Source organism: Otolemur garnettii, unplaced genomic scaffold (genome assembly GCF_000181295.1).
Source record: "Otolemur garnettii isolate 467f Iridium unplaced genomic scaffold, OtoGar3 scaffold00013, whole genome shotgun sequence".
Taxonomy (NCBI): Eukaryota; Metazoa; Chordata; class Mammalia; order Primates; family Galagidae; genus Otolemur; species Otolemur garnettii.
This window is the reverse complement of record NW_003852408.1, coordinates 5,844,157-5,866,154: the sequence shown is the minus strand read 5'-3', so window position 1 is coordinate 5,866,154 and position 21,998 is coordinate 5,844,157. Positions and strand designations below refer to the sequence as shown.

Below are 21,998 nucleotides of genomic sequence, written 5' to 3'. Positions count from 1 at the left end.
TCATGGCTGGGAAGAATCAACATTGTTAAAATGTCTATACTTCCCAAAGCAATCTACTGATTCAACACCATCCCTATTAAAATACTAACATTGTACTTTCTAGACCTGGAAAAAAGGATTCCGTATTTTGTATGAAACCAGAAAAAAACCCATATAGCTAAGGCATTTCTTAGTAATAAAAACAAAGCTGGGGGCATCACCATACCAGATTTTAGGCTGTACTACAAGGCCATAGTGGTCAAGACAGCATGGTACTGGCACAAAAATAGAGACATAGACATTTAGAATCAAATAGAAAACCACGGAATGAAATTAACAACTTACAATCACCTAATCGTCAATAAACTAAACAAGAACATACACTGGGGGAAAGACTCCCTATTCAATAAATGGTGCTGGGAGAACTGGATATCCATATGCAAAAAACTGAAACTGGACTGGCTCCACTCACAAAAATTGGTTCAACATGGATAAAGGACTTAAATTTACGGCATGAAAAGATAAAAATCTTCAAAGAAAGCATAGGAAAAACACCGGAAGAATTAGGCTTGGGGAAAGACTTTATGAAGAAGACTGCCATGGCAATTGCAATAACAACCAAAATAAACAAATGGGACTTAATGAAACTGAAAAGCTTCTGTACAGCCAAGGAGACAACAACCAAAGCAAATAGATAACCTGCACAATGGGAAAAGATATTTGCCTATTTTGAATCAGACAAAAGCTTAATACTGGGATCTATAGAGAACTGAAATTAATCCACATGAAAAAAGCCAACCATCCCATAGATCAATGGGGAAGAGAGATGAACAGAACCTTCCCTCAAGAAGACAGATGAACGGCTAGCAAACATGAAAAAATGCTCATCATCCTTAATTATTAGAGCAGCAGTTCTCAACCTGTGGGTCACGACCCCTGTGGGGCTCAAACGACCCTTTCACAGGGGTCACCTAAGACCATCCTACATATCAGATATTTACATTATGATTCAACAGTAGCAAAATTACAGTTATGAAGTAGCAACAAAAATAATTTTATGGTTGGAGGTCACCACAACATGAGGAACTATATTAAACGGTCATGGCATTAGGAAGATTGAGAACCACTGTATTAGAGAAATGCAAATCAAAACTATCCTGAGGGCTTGGCACCTGTGGCTCAAGTGGCTAAGGTGCCAGCCACATACACCTAAGGTGGCGGGTTCAAATCCAGCCCGGGCCCGCCAAACAAGAATGACGGCTGCAACCAAAAAATAGCCAGGTGTTGTGGCGGGCACCTGTGGTCCCAGCTACTTGGGAGGCAGAGGCAAGAGACTCGCTTGAGCCCAGGAGTTGGAGGTTGCTGTGAGCTGTGATGCCACAGCACTCTACCCAGGGGGATAACTTGAGGCTCTGTCTCAAAAAAAAACTATCCTGAGATATCATCTAACCCCAGTGAGAACGGCCCACATCACAAAATCTCAAAACTGCACATGCTGGCGCAGATGTGGAGAGAAAGGAACACTTTTTTTTTTTTTTTGAGACAGAGTCTCGCTTTGTCACCCCCGTTAGAGTGCTGTACCGTCACAGCTCACAGTAACCTCCAGCTCCTGGGCTTAGGCAATTCTCCTGCCTCAGCCTCTCAAGTAGCTGGGACTACAGGTGCCCGTCACAACGCCCAGCTATTTTTTGTTGCAGTTTTGCCAGGGTCGGGTTCGAACCCATCACCCTCGGTGTATGTGGCTGGCACCATAACGACTGTGCTATGGGCCCTGGTCCGAAAGGAACACTTTTATACTGCTGGTGGGACTGTAAACCAATATAACCTTTTTGGAAGGAAGAATGGAGAAACCTCAAAGAACTCAAGCTAGATACCCCATTTGATCCTGCAATCCCATTACTGGGCATCTACACAAGGGAAAAAAACCTTTTATCATAAGGACACTTGCACTAGACTGTTTAGTGTGCTCAATTTACAATTGCCAATATGTGGAAACAGCCTAAATGCCCCCCAACCCAGGAATGGATTAACAGAATGTGGTATATGTACACCATGAAATAAGATTCAGCCATTAAAAAAGATAGAGACTTTACAGCAGTGATTCTCAATCTTCCTAATGCTGCGACCCTTTAATACAGCTCCTCATGTTGTGGTGACCCCCAACCAAAAAATTATTTTTGTTAATATTTCCTAACTGTAATTTTGCTACTGTTATGAATCTTAATGTAAATATCTGATATGCAGGGTGTATTTAGGAGATCCCTGTGAAAGGGTCGTTGGACCCCATAGGGGTCGTGACCCCCAGGTTGAGAACTGCTGCTTTACAGCCTTTGTATTTACCTGGAGGGAAGTGGAACACATTATTCTTAGTAAAGCATCATAAGAATGGAGAAGCATGAATCCTACGTATTCAGTTTTGATATGAGGACAATTAATGACAAATAATGACAGGTGGGGGTGGAGCAGAAAGAGACTAGGGAGGGGGTGAGGGAAAGGAAGAGAGAGGGAGGGGGTAGGGTCTCAGTGTGTGATACATCTTGTACCCTCAATAAATCCCCAACAATAAAAAAAAAGAAAAAGAAAAAAAAATCCAACTAGGAGATCAAAGTGGGAAAAGTCAAGGAGCATTGATGAGAATCACTAAAAAAAAAAAAAAAGGGAATAGTAGCAAAATAAAAATGAATAAATAAATAAATAAATAAAAACAAATCAGGACTCTAGGAAGGAAGTTAAGGGGAATGGAAGAGAGAGTAATTAAACTATTAATGCAATTAATGTAACAACCTTAAAGTGGAAAAGTGACTTGTTTCAGCGGTTCTGAACCTGTGGGTGGCCAGCATTAGGAAGGCTGAGAACCCCCAGTTTAGAGTAATCATATTTGAGCTAGGACCTATGTTCACTACTGTCAAACACAGAACATCCTGAAGATAGTTTAATGGCATGAAAAAACATTAAAAACAAAACACACTTACTTTAAAACACTCTATGTAGCTACATCAGTAAATAGGTTAAAAAAAGAGAGAGAGAGAAGTGAAAGGTTTCGTGGAAGCAGCAGGAACCTCATTTCTAAAATGTTTTGATAATAGATGGCTTACTCAGCTTGACTCTATCTTCCCCCAAGGGGTTGACATGGAATGATTATTTCTAAAATCAATCAATTCTTAAAAGATGATCTGCCACTTTAGGATATTACACCCCCAAATATGCCACTTTGGCATAAAGATTATTTTGTGTCTTAAAAAAAAAAAAAGCAGATTCAAGAAGAACATTCTGATTTCCCTTTTTCTACCTGAAGGCAGGAGACAAAAATGTCCACCTGAAATGTCCCTTCTCCCTACCAGGAGGAAGATGTCCTTATCACCAGAGACAAGGAGTCAAAGCTAAGAGGCATCTCACCAAACCACCTTTGTTAAACTAACCCTTATCTTCCTAGCACTTCTAACCATTAACTGCCCTAATTCAAAGCCCTTTGTTTTATTTTCATATTTTAGCAATTTACTACTCTTTGTCCAACCTATTATATAAGCTTTGGAGCCTTACTTCTTCTTTGGATCTTCATTTGTGAAGTGAAAGCTCTAGCATAATGTAAAAATTACTAAATCAAATTTGTATGCTTTCCTCCTGTTAATCCGTTTTATGACTGTTTAATTCTCAGGTCCAGCTTAGATCCCAAGAGGGTAGAGGATATAGACTATTTTACTTTTCTATACCACTATGAAGAAGGGGCTCAAGAACGCAATTCAGGGGGCTTCCCAAATTATTATACTTTGAAGAATGACAACATCAATGGACTATATTTAGATTCTAGAGGAGTACATAATTCAGGTGTATATCTTTGTTTGCTTGTTTATAAAAACAGAGCCCTAGGCCGGCCATGGTGGCTCACGCCTGTAATCCCAGCACTCTGGGAGGCCCAATCGGATGGACTGCCTGAGCTCAGAAGTTTGAGATCAGCCTGAGCAAGAACGAGACCTCATGTCTAAAAAAAGAGCATGGCATTGTGGCGAGTGCCTGCCTGTAGTCCCAGCTACCTTGGGAGGCTGAGGCAAGGATCCCCTGAGCTCAAGAATTTGAGGTTGCTGTGAGCTATGACACCACAGTACTGTACCCAAAGTGACAGAGTGAAATTCTGTCTCAAAAAACGAACAAACGAAAAAGAAACAGAGGCATATAAATTATTCTGTTCTTTGGCCTCCCTCTGTCCCTAGATTCCACAGGGGAGCGTCAGGAGTTAAGGGCTTGGACCCAGAGAGAACTTTCTAGAAGCTAAAAAGGCGGCCAACTACTGTTATACATAACTTCCCCTCCTTTCAGATTCTCCCCTTGTAAAAACAATGTCTGATAATTAGAGGGCTTAAAGGGTTTGGGATGCATGATGAATCACAAGGGGAACTGGTTAATTACAAGGATTCTTAGGCTTGGCCATGGAAATTTTGATGTAGATGGCCCAGAAAAAAACAAGATGGCTTGTTTTAACTAGCCACCGAAGGTTTACCTGGCAAACAGGAAGTTTTCAAAGACCACGAACTCTTAACAAAGCCTAAACAGGAATCCAGTCTAAGTACCGCGGAGATGTTACCCTTAGACTGCGAACTTTGCCCACAACAAATATGTCTCCGTAAGGCCGTCCCCCGGTGTCCGCTCCCGTGCGCAAGGCGCACGTCCGCCCTTCCCGGAGTCACATGACCACGAATCGGCTTCCGTTACGGCTCCTGGAAGGGACCATTTCTGGGCGTTCTCGCGTCTCTCCCGGCCAGCTGCGGGCCGCTCCGCCGGTTTTGCCTGGGCGCCTCGGTGGCTCGGCCAACGGCCTGAGAGAGCGCCCCGGGAGCCGGCGGGCGGCGGCCCTCGCCCGCGACCCTCCAGTGGGCCTAGGGGTGAGTGCTGACGTCTTCCCGACCCGGACGCGCGGCCCCAGCTGGCCGCCGGGCCTAGCGCCACCGCCGCGACCCTCCGCTGACGGCAGGGACACGCAGTGGTCCTGGCTCGTCGGTGGTGACGCGCTGGCCGGAGTCCCGTCCCATCCCCCGGGCCTCTCGCCCTTCCTCTTCCTGGGAACCTTGCCGCCCTCTCGGTCCCCGTGGAGAGCGAGGGAGAGAAGCACCGTCCTGCAATGTTTTTGAGCTGACTTCTTTACCCTTTGTAGTTCGGCCTCTCATTTTGTGGTTTAATTCGGACTTTTCCGACAAGAAAATAGGGGATTGGGAAACGGTAGCAAAGTTCTGTGTGCTTGAACCCCGAGCTTTGCTGGTCATCTTCAGTCCTCCTTCATGGCCGGCACACCTTCCAGTATACCCTTAAGCCTGCCGTTTTAAAAGTAGGTTTTTGTTTTGTTCTTGTGAAAGATACGCATTCAAAAAGAAAGGCCTCATTAGGAAGCCCAGGTTATGGCATCCGCGGGTGACAAGCCGGCCACCAGGGAGACTCCTGTCGGCCTGCAAGCATCCTTGGCTCCCAAGTGCGGATGGAAGCAATTGCTACTTAGGTTTCTTCCCGGGAACTGGGAAGGTGGAAGAAAGAGCCTCTGACCTTGGTCTGCAGGATGAGTCCTCCTGGGGTTAAAGGAAAGCTCGGGCTGCGTCCCAAGAAGTTAGTGCAGGGGCATTCTCAAAGGAAGAGCAGCCTTTCAAAAGTGCGTCTTTTAATTGCGGAAGATTAAAAAAATAATAAAGCAAACGTTCACGGGGCTCGGGGTGGGGGTTGGGGCTCGGGGTGGGGGTTGTGCCCCAGTATAGAACCGTTTGTATTCAGGCCTCTCGTCCACTGGGGAGACTTTGAAGGATCTTGCATGTTTTCTCTCCCTAGGTGAAAAAATTTGTTTATGCCTCAATTTCATTGGTTAATTGAGATCCCAAAAGAAAACGTGTAGGAAATTTAGGAAGATTTAGTTGTAGTCGGTAGTTTTTTCCCTTGCAATTAAATTGTTTGAGGCCCTGCTGTCTTTTTGTTTCCAAAAGCTCGTGATTTGGTTTTGCTGTTCTTTCCGAAAGGAAATTGTGTTCTCTCCCTTCCAGTCTGATAGAGCTGCCTCCTTTTAAGATGACCATCTTCTGTGTTGTAACTTTTCCGTAGGTGCATAACTTTATTTTAAAGTTCGTTAATTACATATTTTTCTAAGTTTGCTTGACTTCTTGAGTGTTTTTGCTTGGAAAGAGAACTGAAACAAGGCGACCTCTATAAAATTTTTGAACTAGATACACCACAGTAAGTGATGTAAAGAATAAAGAACTCAAGATTTTCTGGGAGACTGAGGCAGGTGAATTGCCTGATCTCACAGGTTTGAAACCAGCCTGAGCAAGAGCCGGACCCTGTCTCTAAAAATAGCCGGGCCACGTGGTGGGTGCCTGTAGTCCCAGCTAACAGGGAGGCTGAGGCAGGATCATCTGAGCCCAAGAGTTTGAGGTTACTGTGAGCTGTGACGCCATAGCATTCTACCCTGGGCAAAAGAGTGAAATTCTGTCTCAAAAAAATAAAAAACAAAACAAAAAAACTGGCGATTTTGTTGTTGTTATTGGAGAATTAGGTAAAATCTTTGCAACCATAATCAGTTTGAACCTGTTTCTGTGACTTCCAAGGTATTCCCAGTTATAGTGTTTTTAAATAGAAAATGAAAAGGCTGGGCTTGAATCATTGAGTCCTCAGATTGGTATGTGGTGCACTATTCCAGCAGTGAGATGTGAGTTGACGCTAGTTGATATGTGAATGAGAGTCTCTTATAATAGCTGTGTTTTTATGTGGATTTATCTATGTCAAGTTTATGGCTTATGGTAGTGATGTAAAATTTCCTTTTAAAATATGTTTAACATTTTTTCAAAGTCGAGTTAAGGAAAAATTAAGTGTATAGCTAAGAATCAATGTACTCTGTGAGTATAGTAAAAAGCATGAAGTAAGTTAGCTACTTATGTGTGGGAACCATTGGGCTTAGAAAGGTAGAGATCTGAAGTCATCTTTGATTTTAAGAGAAATCTTGTCTCATTAGTTATGTAATGGAGAATCATCTACTGGTTGCTAACTAGATTCTAAGTGGCAAAACATAGGCTCAACCCCAAATGAGAAGTTTTATTTATTTATTGCCAAAACTTCCGTAGTCTAATGGGGGAGAAAAAAATTAGGGAGTTTGATCTATTTTACTTAAGGAGAAAACCCGATAATTGGGGACAGTACGGTGTTAAGTCTTAAGAGGAAGTTTCCATTTATTTTTTAATTTTAAGTAGTTCAGCTACTGGTGAATTTGGTTTTTCCCGGAAGTTGTCTTTTCAGTGACCACCTTTATGTTCTAAGTCAATGATTCTTGACAAACTCAGAGATCCTTGTAGGAAAATATCTATAGCTGATGAGTTGCTATAGAAGGAATGTTGGGACCATGAGATGTACTGATGGATATTAAGGAGACTAAAATGCAATGAATGGAATGCGGAGAATAGCACATTTCAGGGAGATAATGTGGTTCTAGGAACTTGTTTCTCTTGTTTATAAAATTTCAATTTATAATATTCCAAGGCTATAATCTTTTGACATAGCCCTTTTCAATTTTTTTTTATTTTTTGCAAAAAAATATGAGCTTTTACTATCGTTTAGATACACACAAGTGTTAGAGGAGCAAGCTCATCTAGAATGATGTACCAAAATTGATTATAGATGTTGCCTGTGGGGACCTGGGTGGTTAAAGATCGAATTGGTGGGACACTTCATTTTTTCTGTATATTCTTATGTATTTTGTACTGTGTACGTGCATTACTAGTTCAAGATTAAAAACATTTTAGGTAAATGAAATTTAATGCATTTGTTCCTCAATATATATGTGTGTATATGTATATATGCCCATAAGTATTAAATTCCTTTATGCTTATGTATTTTTCATATTTTACATTTTTCTAAATATAATGTAGGAATAAAATCAGAGTTAGTTTTTTATCATGTATTGCCTTACCTGATAAATCATCATAGGGTCCATCTGTAGGACTAAGGTGGGTGGTAAGCTTAATTTTTTCTTTCTTTATTCTTTTATTGGTGTCTTAATGAGAGGTTATATATCTTTGTTAACTATTAGACTATTTGGAGAATTCCCAGCAATGAACCCTAATATGGGTATCATCTAGTTTCTCAATTGGCCCGTTTTTCTCCCCCAGGGACAAAAGTGGCTCTAAATCCAGCACATGCACATTGAAGCAAGTTAAAGGATGTAATATGAAGCACAGAAGCAGATAGTGCAACATAGCAAGCAGTAGTTGGTACACATTTGTGAGTAAAAATTTTCTCTTTTGGCTCTATTTTCTTAGTCTTTAAATCATCTGCGTGCCAGATCTAAGCTTAAAGATTTATGTCCCCAAAGACATTCTGATAAAGGACAAAAAGAAACTAGTTAGCAGTCATTATCAAAACAGTTGTCTGGACTTAACCACATTCTGATAAAGGACAAAAGAAACTAGTTAGCTGTCATTATCAAAACAGTTGTCTGGACTTAACAAAATACCCAACCTTGAAGAACTCTCCTAAGCCTGGCGGTGAGGCAGAGGTCAAAATGTGGAATACGTCCTGACTTGGTGCTTAGGAAATATCTTACCTACCATAAAGACATGTCTGCTGTCTTTAATTTTTTATGTTGCCTTTATATTATATATAATTCCTTTTGCTGAAAATTTAGTGTAATTTGGTATTGAAATTTATTTCCTTTTAAAGAAACCATGTCACAAATATATTTGCTTTTTACCCTTTGCATTCTCTTCGTAATTTCTTCATTTTTACTTAGTGCTTTTCAGAATATAATGATTAGAAGAGTTTTTATGGCAGTGTTGTTTTTTCCCTAATCTATTAATAACTTCATGTTTGTATGTACATTTGATATACCTTTTCATTGTCCTGTTTGCAGAATTATAAAACAGACTGTGCTTAAATCCATCTTTATGATTTTCAAGGTCTAGAACAGTGGTTCTCAACCTTCCTAATGCGGTTCCTGTGGGTAGAGACTCACGGGTTGAGAACTGCTGGTCTAGAATAACTCAGGAGAGATGTGTCTGATTTTCTCAGACCAAGCCATATTCAAGTCCAAAAATAATTTTAAGTAGATATTTACTTTTATTCATAGTTTTCTTATGAAATGAATTGTTGAAATACTGATTTTTATTCTTTCTTTTTTACAGCTGGAAAAGCAGTGTCCGTGTTGTTATGTACATCTCCAAAAAACAGTTCAGATCTGTAGGGGAATTGTTGTGTAAAGTAAACTGAACTACAGGGTAGCAGTATTTTGATAGCTCTTGTAGACGTGTACTTACTGTATTAATATGAGTAAAAGAACAAGCAGTGACACACCACTAGGAAGGTCAGTGAAATTTTACTTAGTTGAGCTGGCATTAAAGCTTTGGGAGACAGTGGCTTTACAGCTGATGACCATAGGCTAGTCATGCTCTTTCACAGTTTTTTTGGCATTTTTTTTATTTGGGGGCAACATTGTTCCTATTGCACTTCCCTGGGATTATGGATCCATCTACAACTTGGAAGGTTACTCAATATATTCACACTCTCTTTCTTTTTAAAGATGTGATACTTTTGCAAAATATACATTAAATAATGGCATTAGATAATAAATTAATATTGTAAAACTTTCACTCCCTCCCCAGAATGAATTCATACATTAGAATTTATTAATACAAATTTTATATTTGGTATTCATTGCATCTCAGTCATTAGATCCCTATTCAGTAAGAGTTTTAATTGATGTGGTATGATTTTCAGGGGGCTGTATCATTTTTTTAGTAAATTCAGAATCTTTACTTTGTGATTTGGTTTTTCTCACTTAAGGGTTTTTTCATGTATGACAGCAATTTCCAATTTTATTTTTATAGAGTTGGAGTTTAAATTAAAATTGTAATTTAAATTTTATCTCGGACATTGTTGAATAATAAATACCATGTACATTTGTTTATGCAGAGAGAATACATGTGACTTATACACATTTTATATGTGATTATAAAGTAATTTTTAAAATCTGCTCCTAAGCAGTATCTTTATGTGCAATTTTAGCTGATAGTAAAAGGCGTTTTGTTGAGGAAGGCATTTTCTTCAGTCTACTTTTCCTTTGTATGTATTCAGTACTTGCAAGTCAGAAGTTTCCTTTTGCTCTTTCTGTAAGATAATGTCTTCTAACTTCACTATTGGAGGAGACCGGCCCTTCTGTTACTCAGTCATACTTGTCTTTAAATTTTCCTCCCACAGGGTGAGTGCTGCATTTCCTTCTCCCACTGCTGCTGAGATGGCGGAAATTAGTCGAATTCAGTATGAAATGGAATATACTGAAGGTATTAGTCAGCGAATGAGGGTCCCAGAAAAGTTAAAAGTAGCACCACCAAATGCTGACCTGGAGCCAGGATTCCAAGAAGGAGCTCCAAACGCTAGCGTGATAATGCAGGTTCCAGAGAGGATTGTCGTGGCAGGTATTGCCCATGTGTTCAGAAAATTGCCTCTAAATCTTTGTTTTATATATTTTTGTGAAAACGTTTAGGTTTTAAAATAGTATCAAGAAGGGGGATAGGAACCCCCACTTTCCCTTTCTTGAAATTTTTACTCATCATAATAGTCTGAATTTCAGACAGTATTTTTTTTTAAAGACCAGTTTTGCTTTGTTGTATAGCTTGGCACAGTGACCTAATCATACTTCAGTACAGCCTTGAACTCGTGGGCTCAAGGGATCCTCTCGCCTTGGTCTCCCAAAGTGCTGGGTTATAGCTGTGAGCTACTGCTCCCGGCTCTAACATTATTTTTTAATAATCTAACTATTGAGATTTTACTCATGTAAAACATACTACATGTACATTTTTAAGCCTATACTTTTTTCTTTTTTTTTTTGAGACAGAGTTTTACTCTCTTGCCCTGGGTAGAGTGCCATAGTGTCATAGGTCACAGCAACCTCAGACTCCTGGGCTCAAGCAATCCTCTTTCCTCATCGTTTCTAATTTTTTTTTTCCTTTTTTTTTTTTTATTGAATGGTAACTCTGTACATTAATGCGCTTCTGGAGTACAGTGTGGGGTTTTCACACAGAATCTGCAACACTTCCATCAAACTGGTTAACATAGCCTTCATGTCATTTTCTTAGTTATTGTTTTAAAACGTTCACATTCTACTCTTAGAAAGGTTCACTTGTACCCTTGTAAGATAAACCTCAGAAGTAATCCCTCCATCATTTCTAATTTCTAAGACAGGGGGTCTCGCTGTTGGTCAGGCCGGTCTCAAACTCCTGAGCTTAAGTAATCCCATTTTTCTTGGCCTCCCAGTGTGCTAGGACTATAGGTGTGCGCCACCTTGCCTGACTGTATACACTTGATTTTTTTTTTTTTTTTTTTTTGAGACAGAAGCCTCAAGCTGTCCCCCTGGGTAGACTGCTGTGGCATCACAGCTCACAGCAACCTCCAACTCCTGGGCTCAAGTGAGTCTCCTGCCTCAGCCTCCTGAGTAGCTGGGACCACAGGCACCCGCCACAACACCCGGCTATTTTTTGGTTGCAGCCGTCATTGTTGTTTGGCGGGGCCCAGGGCTGGATTCAAACCCGCCACCTTGGGTGTACGTGGCTGGCGCCTTAGCCACCTGAGCCACAGGCGCCGAGCCTACACTTGATTTTTAACAAATGTCTTTATACACAAGCTTACACTTGATTTTTAACAAATGTCTTTATACACATAACCACCATAGTCCAGCTATAGAACATTTTTGTTACCCCTAGAAAGTTCTCTTAGGCCCCTTCTCAATCAGTCCTTATGTCACAACTCTAGACAACCATAATTTCCTTCCTGTAACCAGAGACTAAATTTGTCTTTCCTGGAGTTTCATGTGAATGGAATCCTAGAGGTGGTGCTCATTTTTCTGGCTTCTTTTGTTTAGTGTAATGTTTTTGAGATTCTTCCATGTTGTCACACATATTAACGGCTCATTCCATTTCATTGCTGAGTTTTATTTCACTGTATGGATATACCTTAATTCATTTATTCATTTATTGATGGACATCTGTGGTGTTTCTTGTTTGAGGTTTTTAAAGAAAGGATACTGTGTATATTCATTTACAGGCCTTTGTGAGGATACATGTTTTCCTATCTTTAGGAGTGAAATTGCTGGATCCCATTATAAGTTATGTTTAATTTTTTGAAAACCTGCCAGGCTATTTTCCAGATTGTTGTACTGTGTAACATTCTTGTGTTACATGTATGAGAGTTTCACCTGCTCCATATCCTTGCCAACATTTTGTATTGTTAGTCTTTATGATTTTAGCTGTTTGAATAGGTGTGTGGCGGCATCTCATAATTTTAATTCTATTTCCTTGTTGTCAGTAGTTTTTAACTTTGTGCTTTTTGGCCATTTGTCTATTTTTTTTGTGAAGTATCTATTCAGAGGTTTTGTTAGTTTGAAAAATTGGGTGTTTTTAAAAAAATTTGAATATATTCTGGGTACCAGTTTTTTATTTTTGAAATAGTAGCCTCAAGCTGTCCCCCTGGGTAGAGTGCCATGGCATTTCAGCTCACAGCAACCTCCAACTCCTGGGCTCAAGCGAGTCTCCTGCCTCAGCCTCCCAAGTAGCTGGGACCACAGGCGCCTGCCACAACGCCCGGCAATTGTTTGGTTGCAGCTGTCATTGTTGTTTTGGCGGCCCGGGCTGGATTCGAACCCGCCACCTTGGGTGTACGTGGCTGGCGCCTTAGCCACTTGAGCCACAGGCGCTGAGCCGGTACCAGTTTTTTGTTGTGTATTATGTATTGCATAATTTTTTATCATTTCTGCACCACAATATTAGATATTAGTGAAATGTCAAATATTATGCTGAAAGTTTATTTTTAAAGAAACTAATGCTTATTGGGTAGGTTATAATTCAAAAGTGGGAGATAGTAAATACATTTTAACAAAATGACAATCTTTTTAAAACCTTCTTTTCCTTCCTCTCTTCCCTCTTTTACTTTTAGGAAATAATGAGGACATTTCATTTTCAAGACCAGCAGACCTTGACCTTATTCAGTCAACTCCCTTAAAACCTCTAGCACTAAAAACACCACCTCGTGTACTTACGCTAAGTGAAAGACCGCTGGATTTTCTGGATTTAGAAAGACCTCCTCCAACCCCTCAAAATGAAGAAGTAAGTAGAGTTTTCACATCAGCAGAATTTGAAATAATATAGATAAAAAGAAAATTTAGAGCAGCATTAAGAGGCTGTAAGTCATAACATGGTACTATATAATGAAAGCTTTCCATATAGAATATTGATTATTATCAATTTTGATTTATAAATACTACAAATAAAGTATCATGCTGTTGTTTTTTATTTAGATGCTTTGTTTCAGGAAAATCAAAATTTTGTGGAAAGTATTATTATTAGAACTTTTTTTTTTTGAGACAGAGTCTCAAGCTGTCACTTGGGTAGAGTGCCGTGGCCCAGCAAAGGAGCAGCAAAGAATCTATATAACTTTCTCTTTGAAAGTTTTCTAGCCTATTATGAGATACATAGTTGTTTCCCTGAATTTCCTATAACCCTGAGGCCGTTCCTCGTGTTCCTGCACGTTTATTTCTTGAGGTTTTATCATTTCCAGTTTGGCTTGAGCACTTTTCCTTATGTTGTGACACCTTTCATCAGAACTCAAATCTCTGCAGGTTGTTCTAGCAATGTTTCCCAAGGATTTTCTTTGGTGCCTGGTTCTGGATAAAGTAGACAACTTCATGATGTAAACGATAATCTGTTTCTGGTGGGGGTGTCTTCTTGGGCCAACTTAACCAGCCTTGAATACTCCCACTTCATTGCTGACTGTAAAACTGTTTCAGGACTTTTTTATCTTCACGCTCATGGGAAACCTTGTTAATTATTTGAATAGTGTCTTCCTTCAAGTGCTGTGAGAAATCACTTCTTGATGGCTGCTCTAGATATTCTGATTCTCCTGCTTATGCTGTTATCACAGAAGACTCTGACTTCCTCAATTTCTGAGCTGCTAAAAGCTTTTACGAGCTTACGCCTTCTGGGCAAGTTGTGCATCCCATTCCTCTAGTTCTTTTTCAAATGATTGGTTGTCTTCCTCAACAAAATCTCTCAAATCTGGTAGCAAGGTTTCTATTCCAACACGAGCCTGTCCAGTTTCTTAACTAAACTCCTTTCGTATTACGAATTGTGCCTTATCATTTATGTACGTTAAATATATGCACTGGCATTTCTATAACCACCAAGAGTCCCTCACTGGTTCCTCCCAGGATGATTTTGTCACAGCAACATCATTATACTTCATCCACCTGTTTGCATGATGATCAAAAATGTACACCCAGTAGTGCCCAGCATTAGCTTGGCCTTCATGAACCAAAACAGCATGGAACAGCAACCTTAGATTCTTGGGCTCAAGCAGTTCTCTTGCCTCAGCCTCCCAAGTAGTTAGGACTATAGGTGCCTACCAGAACACCTGGCTTCCCCTCCCCCCCTTTTTGGGGCAGTTTTTGGGCGGGGCTGGCTTTGAACCTGCCACATCCGGCTCATGGGGCTGGTGCCCTACTCCTTTGAGCCACAGGCGCTGCCCAACACCTATTTTTGTTGTTGTTACAGTTGTCATTGTTTTAGCTGGCCTGGGCTGGGTTCTAACCCACCAGCCTCCCTGTATGTGGCGGGTACCCTGCCCACAGAGCACCGCCATTTTTTTTTGTTTGTTTTTTTCCCCCGTTAGAGTGCTGTGGCATCACAGCTCATAGCAACCTCAAACTCCTGGGCTTAAGAGAGTCTCTTGCCTCAGCCTCCCAAGTAGCTGGGACTACACAATGCCTGGCTATTTTTTTGTTGTACTTGTTATTTGGCAGGCAAACCCACTAGCCCCAGTGTATGTGTCCAGTGCCCTAGCCGCTGAGCTACAGGCGCCGCGCCTGAAGAAAGAACTTTCATGGCTAGGTGTCATATCTTAAGCATAACAGAACAGGTTAGGAAGTTTAGTGATAGAAAATTAATGCATCTCTTTGTTATAAATCACTCTGCTACAGGGCAAAGAAAGCTTTTTTTGCCTCCTTCGAGGGAGGATTCTCTAGGAAAGACACTGCTCCTGCTGTTAATCTGGTTTTGTTTTTCTTTTGAAGTTTCTGCTCTTCTTAAGTATCATGGACATTCTCACTGGTTGATGAAAGGTTTCTACTGAGTTAGCTGCCCTACTGCATAATAGGTTAACCTAAATATGGCATTACGTACTACAAAGTTATTAGTAGCAGAATTCAAATCTTGCCTCTGCTGTTGACTCAGAACTAATCATTTGAATCTTTTTTCTTTGATAATTTTTGTAGTTGTGTCTTTGTCATATAGCTTCTGAACTTCTAATGTATTACCATGAGGCCATGAAGGAGTGTGTAAGCAAATGTGAAATTAGTACCATATTACTGCTTATGTCTGATTTCATCTTTCATATGGTCGTTTCCAAAGAGGGAAACATGTATAATCTAGGGCAATGCAATTTTACAGGACTAGGCCACCTTTTCATAGGTTGTAAATTGCTTCTGAGATAATTGAGATAATATACTCATAACTAGTTTGGACACTCTAGATATCTGCTTCGTGAAAAGTACTAAATTTGTGTGTTTAGATGACAAACGGCACTAAGATACTTGCAGAATTTTATTTAACAAACTTTTTGGCTTTTATGTGTAAGATACTGTGTGCAATATAAGAATAAATGAGACACAGTTCTAGCTTTCAGAAATTTGCTTTCTGCCTAGTTACAGCAAGGTCATGGTTTTTTTTTTTTTTTTTGAGACGGAGCCTCAAGCTATCCCCCTGGGTAGAGTGCCATGGCCTCACAGCTCACAGCAGCCTCCAACTCCTGGGCTCAAGCGAGTCTCCTGCCTCAGCCTCCTGAGTAGCTGGGACTACAGGTGCCCGCCACAATACCCGGCCATTTTTTGGTTGCAGCCATCATTGTTGTTTGGCGGGCCCGGGCTGGGGATTCGAACCCGCCACCTTAGGTGTATGTGGCTGGCGCCTTAGCCGATTGAGCCACAGGCGCCGAACCAAGGTCATGGTTTGAGTGAGGGACAGACCTCAACACACACAGAAGATACACAGTTCTTTAATGGCAGAGAATAGTGAAAGTTATGAAGGTGGTTATGCAAAGAGAAAGATACCACAGCAAGCTCCCAATTTGAGGTCCAACTTCCAGCTCCCCAAGAGTTCCCAGTGGTGTTAGAGTGAGGATTCTCTAGGAAGGACCCTGCTTCTGCTGTTAATATGGTTTTGTTTTTCTTTTGAAGTTTCTGCTCTTCTTAGCTATTTTGGACATTTTTGCTTACCCATTGCAAATAATGGATTAAAAGCAACTGAAGCACTTTGCTAAGTGATTACTTTCAGACTAAGTGACGTTTACCAGGATTGTTCTCAGTAGACCCAGGCTTTAAGACTTTATATGAGGTTCCCTTCTGCAGTCATTGTGATATTTAGTCAGATGTCATAAATGCCTAGAGTGTAGCATTTTGGCTGAGAATTAGATCTGATTTTGAAGTCCTTCCAGCAATTTACAAACCACATAACCTTGAGGAAGATATTTAACAATTATCTCTAAAGATAAGAACACCAAGTGTATATGACTATATATATGTAATATGTTTAGAATTTGTTCTACTTCATATTAAAAGCTCAGTGTGTATAAATTTTGCCGTTATGAAAGAGTTCAAATCCTGTGGCAGGAGCCAAATCCTGGGACCCAAGAGAACAGTTCCTGAGATTAGTGCCAGCTGTCTAGAGCAAAAGTGCTGGTTTATACTTCAAATTTATATAGGAGCGTCAGGCAGCCCTCAAGAGGTGAGCACCCAGTAAGCAGGGAAGGAAGATGGGAGAGGTAACCAGAGTCCTAGCAGCTTCTGGAAAACAGAAATAGAGGAGGCAGTAAGGACATTGCTGCTGCTAACATTGGTGAGTCATTCATACACTGCTCAGAATCTGTACCGCGAGATCCCCAGGGCACTTGCTCTGCAGAGGATGCAGGCTCTGCCTCAGCTGGGTTAGCGTCCGTCGGGACTGGAGAGTTTTTGTTACGGGCTGTCCTTTAGCGTTTCTCCTGTTAGTGCAGGCTCTGCCTCAGCTGGGTTAGCGTTGGGACTGGAGAGTTTCTGTTATGGTAAGGGCTGTCCGTTAGCGTTTCTACTGTTAGTGCAGGCTCTGCCTCAGCTGGGTTAGCGTCGGGACTGGAGAGTTTCTGTTATGATAAGGGCTGTCCGTTAGCGTTTCTACTGTTAGTGCAGGCTCTGCCTCAGCTGGGTTAGCGTTGGGACTGGAGAGTTTCTGTTATGGTAAGGGCTGTCTCTTAGCATTTCTACTGTTAGTGCAGGCTCTGCCTCAGCACAGTTAGCGTTGGGACTGGAGAGTTTCTGTTATGGTAAGGGCATTTCTACAGTGTTTGACCAGCATTCTTGATCTCTGTATACAAGGTGCCATTACCATTGTCCAAGTCAAATTAACCAAAATGTCCATCAGGTGATGAATAGATAAGCAAAAAATGATATTTCCATGTAGCAGACATTATTCACCCATTAAAACAAAATGAGCCTAGCTCAGTGGCTCATGCCTATGGTCTGTAGCCTGGGTGACAGAGCTCATGCCAAAGGGCTGGGAGGCAAGGTGAGAGGATTGCTTGAGGCCAGGAGTTCACAAGACCAGCCTGGGCAACATAACAAGCCCTCTATATAAAAAGTTAAAAATACAAAAGCCAAGCATGGTGGCTGGTGCTTATAGTCCTAGGTAGGGAAGGAAGATCCCTTGAGCCAAGGAGTTTGAGTTACAGTGTGCTGTGGTTACACCACTGCACTGCAGCCTGGATGACAGAGCAAGACCTTGTCTTTAAAAAAAATTAGGAAAATAAAATACTAATGCATGCTACAACATGGAAGAGCCTCGAAAAACGTGCTAAGTTTAAGGAAGCTATAGGTCCAGGTGGCTCATGCCTGTAATCCTAGCACTCTGGGATGCCAAGGCAAGAATATTGCTTGAGGTCAGCAGTTTGAGCAAGAGTGAGACCCCATTTCTACTAAAAATAGAAATAATTAGCTGGGTATGGTGTCAGGGACCTGTAGTCCCAGCTACTTGGGAGGCAGAGGCAGGAGGATCATCTGAGCCCAGAAGTTATAAGGGTTTGAGGTTACAGTGAGCTATCGTGACACCACTGCACTCCAGCTGGGGTGACAAAGCAAGTGTCTGTCTCAAAAAAAAAAAAAAAAAAGCAGCAGCAGCTGGACAGAAAAGGTGATATGTTACATTGTTCTACTTACATGAAATATCCAGAATAGGCAAATCATTAGAGACAAAGGCAGATTAGTAGCTGCCAGAGGGTGGAGAGAAAAGGGAGCTGAGAGTCACTGCTTAATCGGCATTGGGTTTTCTTTGGGGGTGATAGAAATATTGGGGAACTAGATGGTCATGATGATTGCTTGACATTATGAGTGTCTTAAACTCCAGTGAATTGTGTACTTTAAAATGGTTACAATTGTGAATTGTATGTTACGTGTGTCTTACCATAATAAGAAAAAAAGTGGGTGGCTCCTGTGGCTCAGTGACTAAGGTGCCAGCCCCATATACTGAGGGTGGCAGGTTGGAACCCGGCCCTGGCCAAACTGCAACAAAAATATAGCCGGGCGTGTGGCAGGTGCCTGTAGTCCCAGCTACTTGAGAGGCTGGGGCACCAGGAGTTGGAGGTTGCTGTGCAACAAAGTGAGACTCTTGTTTCTAAAAAGAAAAATGAAAAAAAAGTATCTTCCAACACTGGCAGATGTCCTCTAGTGCAGCAGTTTTCAACTTATGGGTCTCAACACACAAGAACTGTATTAAAAGGTCACGGCATTAGGAAGGTTGAGAACCACTGCTCTGGAGGGTAAAATCATCCACTGGCCTCCTGTCAAGAAAGGAACAACCAGGAGAGGCTTAAGAGGAAGGCTATAAAATAGTTGTCTAAAAGCCTAATACAAAACCTAATTGATAAATTTGTAGAGAGCAACTGTATTCAAGTTCTTAAACTGGATTAAGAAATCCAAATAAGCCTATGAGGAGGACTTAGAACATGACACAAATAATCCCCCAGTTTAGAGAAGGTTGTGAAGCCTGGAGGGTTGGCTGGAAGAGAGGAAATTGATGAATCCTCTCAAAGTGCCTAATCTCTACCAGTATTTGGAAAGCAACTCCAGAACTGGACCATTGCTTGGTGATTCTGCCTGCAGGGAACTAATAAAGCAGCTGTGCAATGAGCTGTATGATCTGGGCATGAAGCTATAAAATTCTGAAGTCATGACAGCTCTGTGTTCTTGAAGCAGATCAGGCGGTGTGATTATTGAAGAAGAGGCTCTATTACTGATACTGCCTGTTCCTCTCTAAAAGGAGCCCCAGCTGGAGCTGGTGGGAAAGGGTTTTTCAGAGAATAAGGAGGAAGAACTGCAAAAAAAGAGATGAAAAAATATGCCTGTAAGATTTGACCCAGCCTTGAATAATGTGACTGAGTCAAAAATTTGGACCCTCCCTTATATCCTGTCCTTCAGGCAGTGGTACGTTTTGAAAAGATCATCTGCAGTAAACCATTTCTGTAATAAATCTTTGGAAGAGCACTAAACCCCCAAAATACCCAAGAACTGTCAATAGTTAGAAATGATCTGGAAGGAGCAAAATTGGACTGTATAAACTCTTACTTGATTTTGGAAGAGAACAACAAAAGGCAATGAATGTTTGTAGAAAGGTACCATCTCCAGGTTGTGCAAGCATTATGCAGAGGCCATCAAACGGCAACAGTTAGGGGTGGCCGGAGCCCAAGGAGGAGGAGAAATAACATCCACCTAGGACTAATTCATAGCAGATTACAGTCGGAAAGCAAACGTCCTAGAACCTGAAGGATCACCCAAAAGCCATGGGTGTCTGACACAGGCTCCAGACCTGTGACCCCACTGTAAGGACACAGCCGATGGTTGCTCGCTGCGGATGAGGAAAACACATTGGTTTTTGTAGATGTTAAATTTCATATATGGTTGCTTAAAGGTAATTTTGATTGGGAGGTTAACCTTAAAAAATTCTTGTGGCAGCCTCCAAAGTTGACCTTATTGTCATCAGTTTTCCCCTTTGTTTCAATGGGTGATAGATGATTCATAACCACAACCATTATCCAAACCGTGCGGTGATGTTGCATTTAGCCTGATAATCTACTTCCAAGTCTTTTTAAAAATATCTATATAGATTAGCATTTTTGAACATTTTAGTTTTTAAATTCTTTGATTCTTTTACTAGATGCCCTTTGTGGTAAAGTTTAATTTTTTTAACTATAAGTTTCCTATGGCTGTTTCTAGTTTGTTTTTTTCTTAAGTATGTTTCTAAACAAGCAGGAAAAATTAATGATTACTGTCGTCATAATTATCTATTTTATATATAAAAACCACCCTAAATTTAGTGGTTTAAAATTACTGAAGGTTCACCTATGGAGCATACTGCAAGTACAAGTTGGATCTATCAGGGGTAGAACATAAATGTCTTAAACCTGTAATTGGGTAAAAGTGGTGAAGGTTATGTTGTTTAATAGGTAGTAAGCATTCTAATTTGTACAAATAATCAACACATTGAATCCTATAATGGCATAAATGTATTTATGATCTATGTACGACTTAAAAAAAAAAAGGGAATGGAAAAAAAAATTACTGAAGGTTGGAGGTCCCGGTTACCCAAACCCAGTTGACCTGGTTCCATTACTTGCCTGAACTAGAAAGTTCAACTGAGGTATGACAGTAGTTGAAAGCAAAAAAGAGTGGCAACTGAAAATAAAATCAGAGCAGCACAGGCAGTGCGAATAGAGAACAAAAGAGCTGCACAAGCTGTATAACCAAGAGAAATTTTATTTAGGAGGAACAAAGAGAAAGTTTAGAGCACTTCCAAAGAGTTGAAGTGAGTCTCTCTCATGAGCAAGGGGTGAGAGACAGTGACCCAAAGCCCTGCCAGGGTGTGAGTACTCTCTCCATTTGCAACTGGCTGCAAGTCTTCCATTGGCCCTTCTGCACCTCCAGCTGTGTTGCCCTTTTCTATTGGTCATTGGTTACCTAGGTTACTTCATACCCAGATTCTTATGGGCCCTCCAGACTTCCTGGTTCAGCAGGCCAGGTTTTTCCTCCCACTCACCTTTCTTAGTATTCCTTCTCAGAAATAAAATTATTTATTTTGCTCATGGTTTATATGGGTTAGGAATTTGCAGCAGACATAATGGGGAAAACTTATTTCTGTTCACAATGCCTAGGGCCTAAGCTGGGAAGTCTCAGAGGCTAAAAATGACTCAGCAGCTGGAGGCTGCAGTCATCTGAAGGCCCGCTCGTCCTGTGTCACTTGGTATTTATTAGCTGTTGTCTTGGACCTCCAGTAGGCTTGTTGGATGGTGCACCTATGCGTGAACTTGCCATATGGCGGCTTGGGCTCCCTCACGTTATGGTGCTGTTGTCCTAAACATGAACATCTCAGGTAAAAAGGCAGAAGCTGTATTGTTATTTAGGACCTAGTCTCAAAACTCACCAGCCAACTCACTTTCCTTAATTTCTTTCTTTTTTATTTTAACGATCCAATTTCAAGATGAGGGAATGTAGATACTATCTCTAGAAGGAAGGTCAAACACACATTTCATGAGAAGAGCATGTGGGAGTGCAGATTGTGGCCATTCTGGGTTGCTGAAACCTTTAAGCTAGAAAGATACTCTTAAATCTCATTTCAAACATTCAACCAAATCTGAATTTGTTTTGATCCTAGAAGCCAGATGTAGATATATTCTATTTCCTCCAATATATGTGCTTTTAAAAATTTCTGTAATTTTTTCTAAATTACATAAAATAATAATTGTACCAAGATTGATGCTTAAAAAGAAACTAGAGGCTCAGGACCCATGGCTCAAGTGGCTAAGGCGCCAGCCACATACACCTAAAATGGCAGGTTCAAATCCAGCCCGGCCCGCCAAACAACAATGATGGCTGCAACCAAAAAATAGCTGGGCATTGTGGCAGGCACCTGTGGTCCCAGCTACTTGGGAGGCTGAGGCAG

General features: G+C 41.0%; 1 protein-coding gene across 15 annotated transcripts in view; it reads left to right on the top strand.

Moving 5' to 3' along the window:
* The first annotated feature begins 4,617 nt into the window (after window positions 1-4,617).
* Window positions 4,618-21,998, top strand: part of MFF (mitochondrial fission factor) — a 35,324-nt gene continuing 17,943 nt past the window's right edge. For 5 of the 15 annotated variants that reach the window (XM_012802245.2, XM_023510282.1, XM_003784889.3 and 2 more), the window contains exons 1-4: window positions 4,618-4,856; window positions 8,109-8,220; window positions 10,192-10,409; window positions 12,922-13,091. In XM_012802245.2, the coding sequence (XP_012657699.1) occupies window positions 10,229-10,409; window positions 12,922-13,091 (351 nt within the window). In that variant the 5' untranslated portion in view covers window positions 4,618-4,856; window positions 8,109-8,220; window positions 10,192-10,228. Of the gene's footprint in view, window positions 4,857-5,162; window positions 5,297-8,108; window positions 8,221-9,119; window positions 9,299-9,895; window positions 10,410-12,921; window positions 13,092-21,998 lie in introns of those variants that run through there. The other 10 variants (XM_012802244.2, XM_003784890.3, XM_012802236.2 and 7 more) reach the window with 7 other exon arrangements.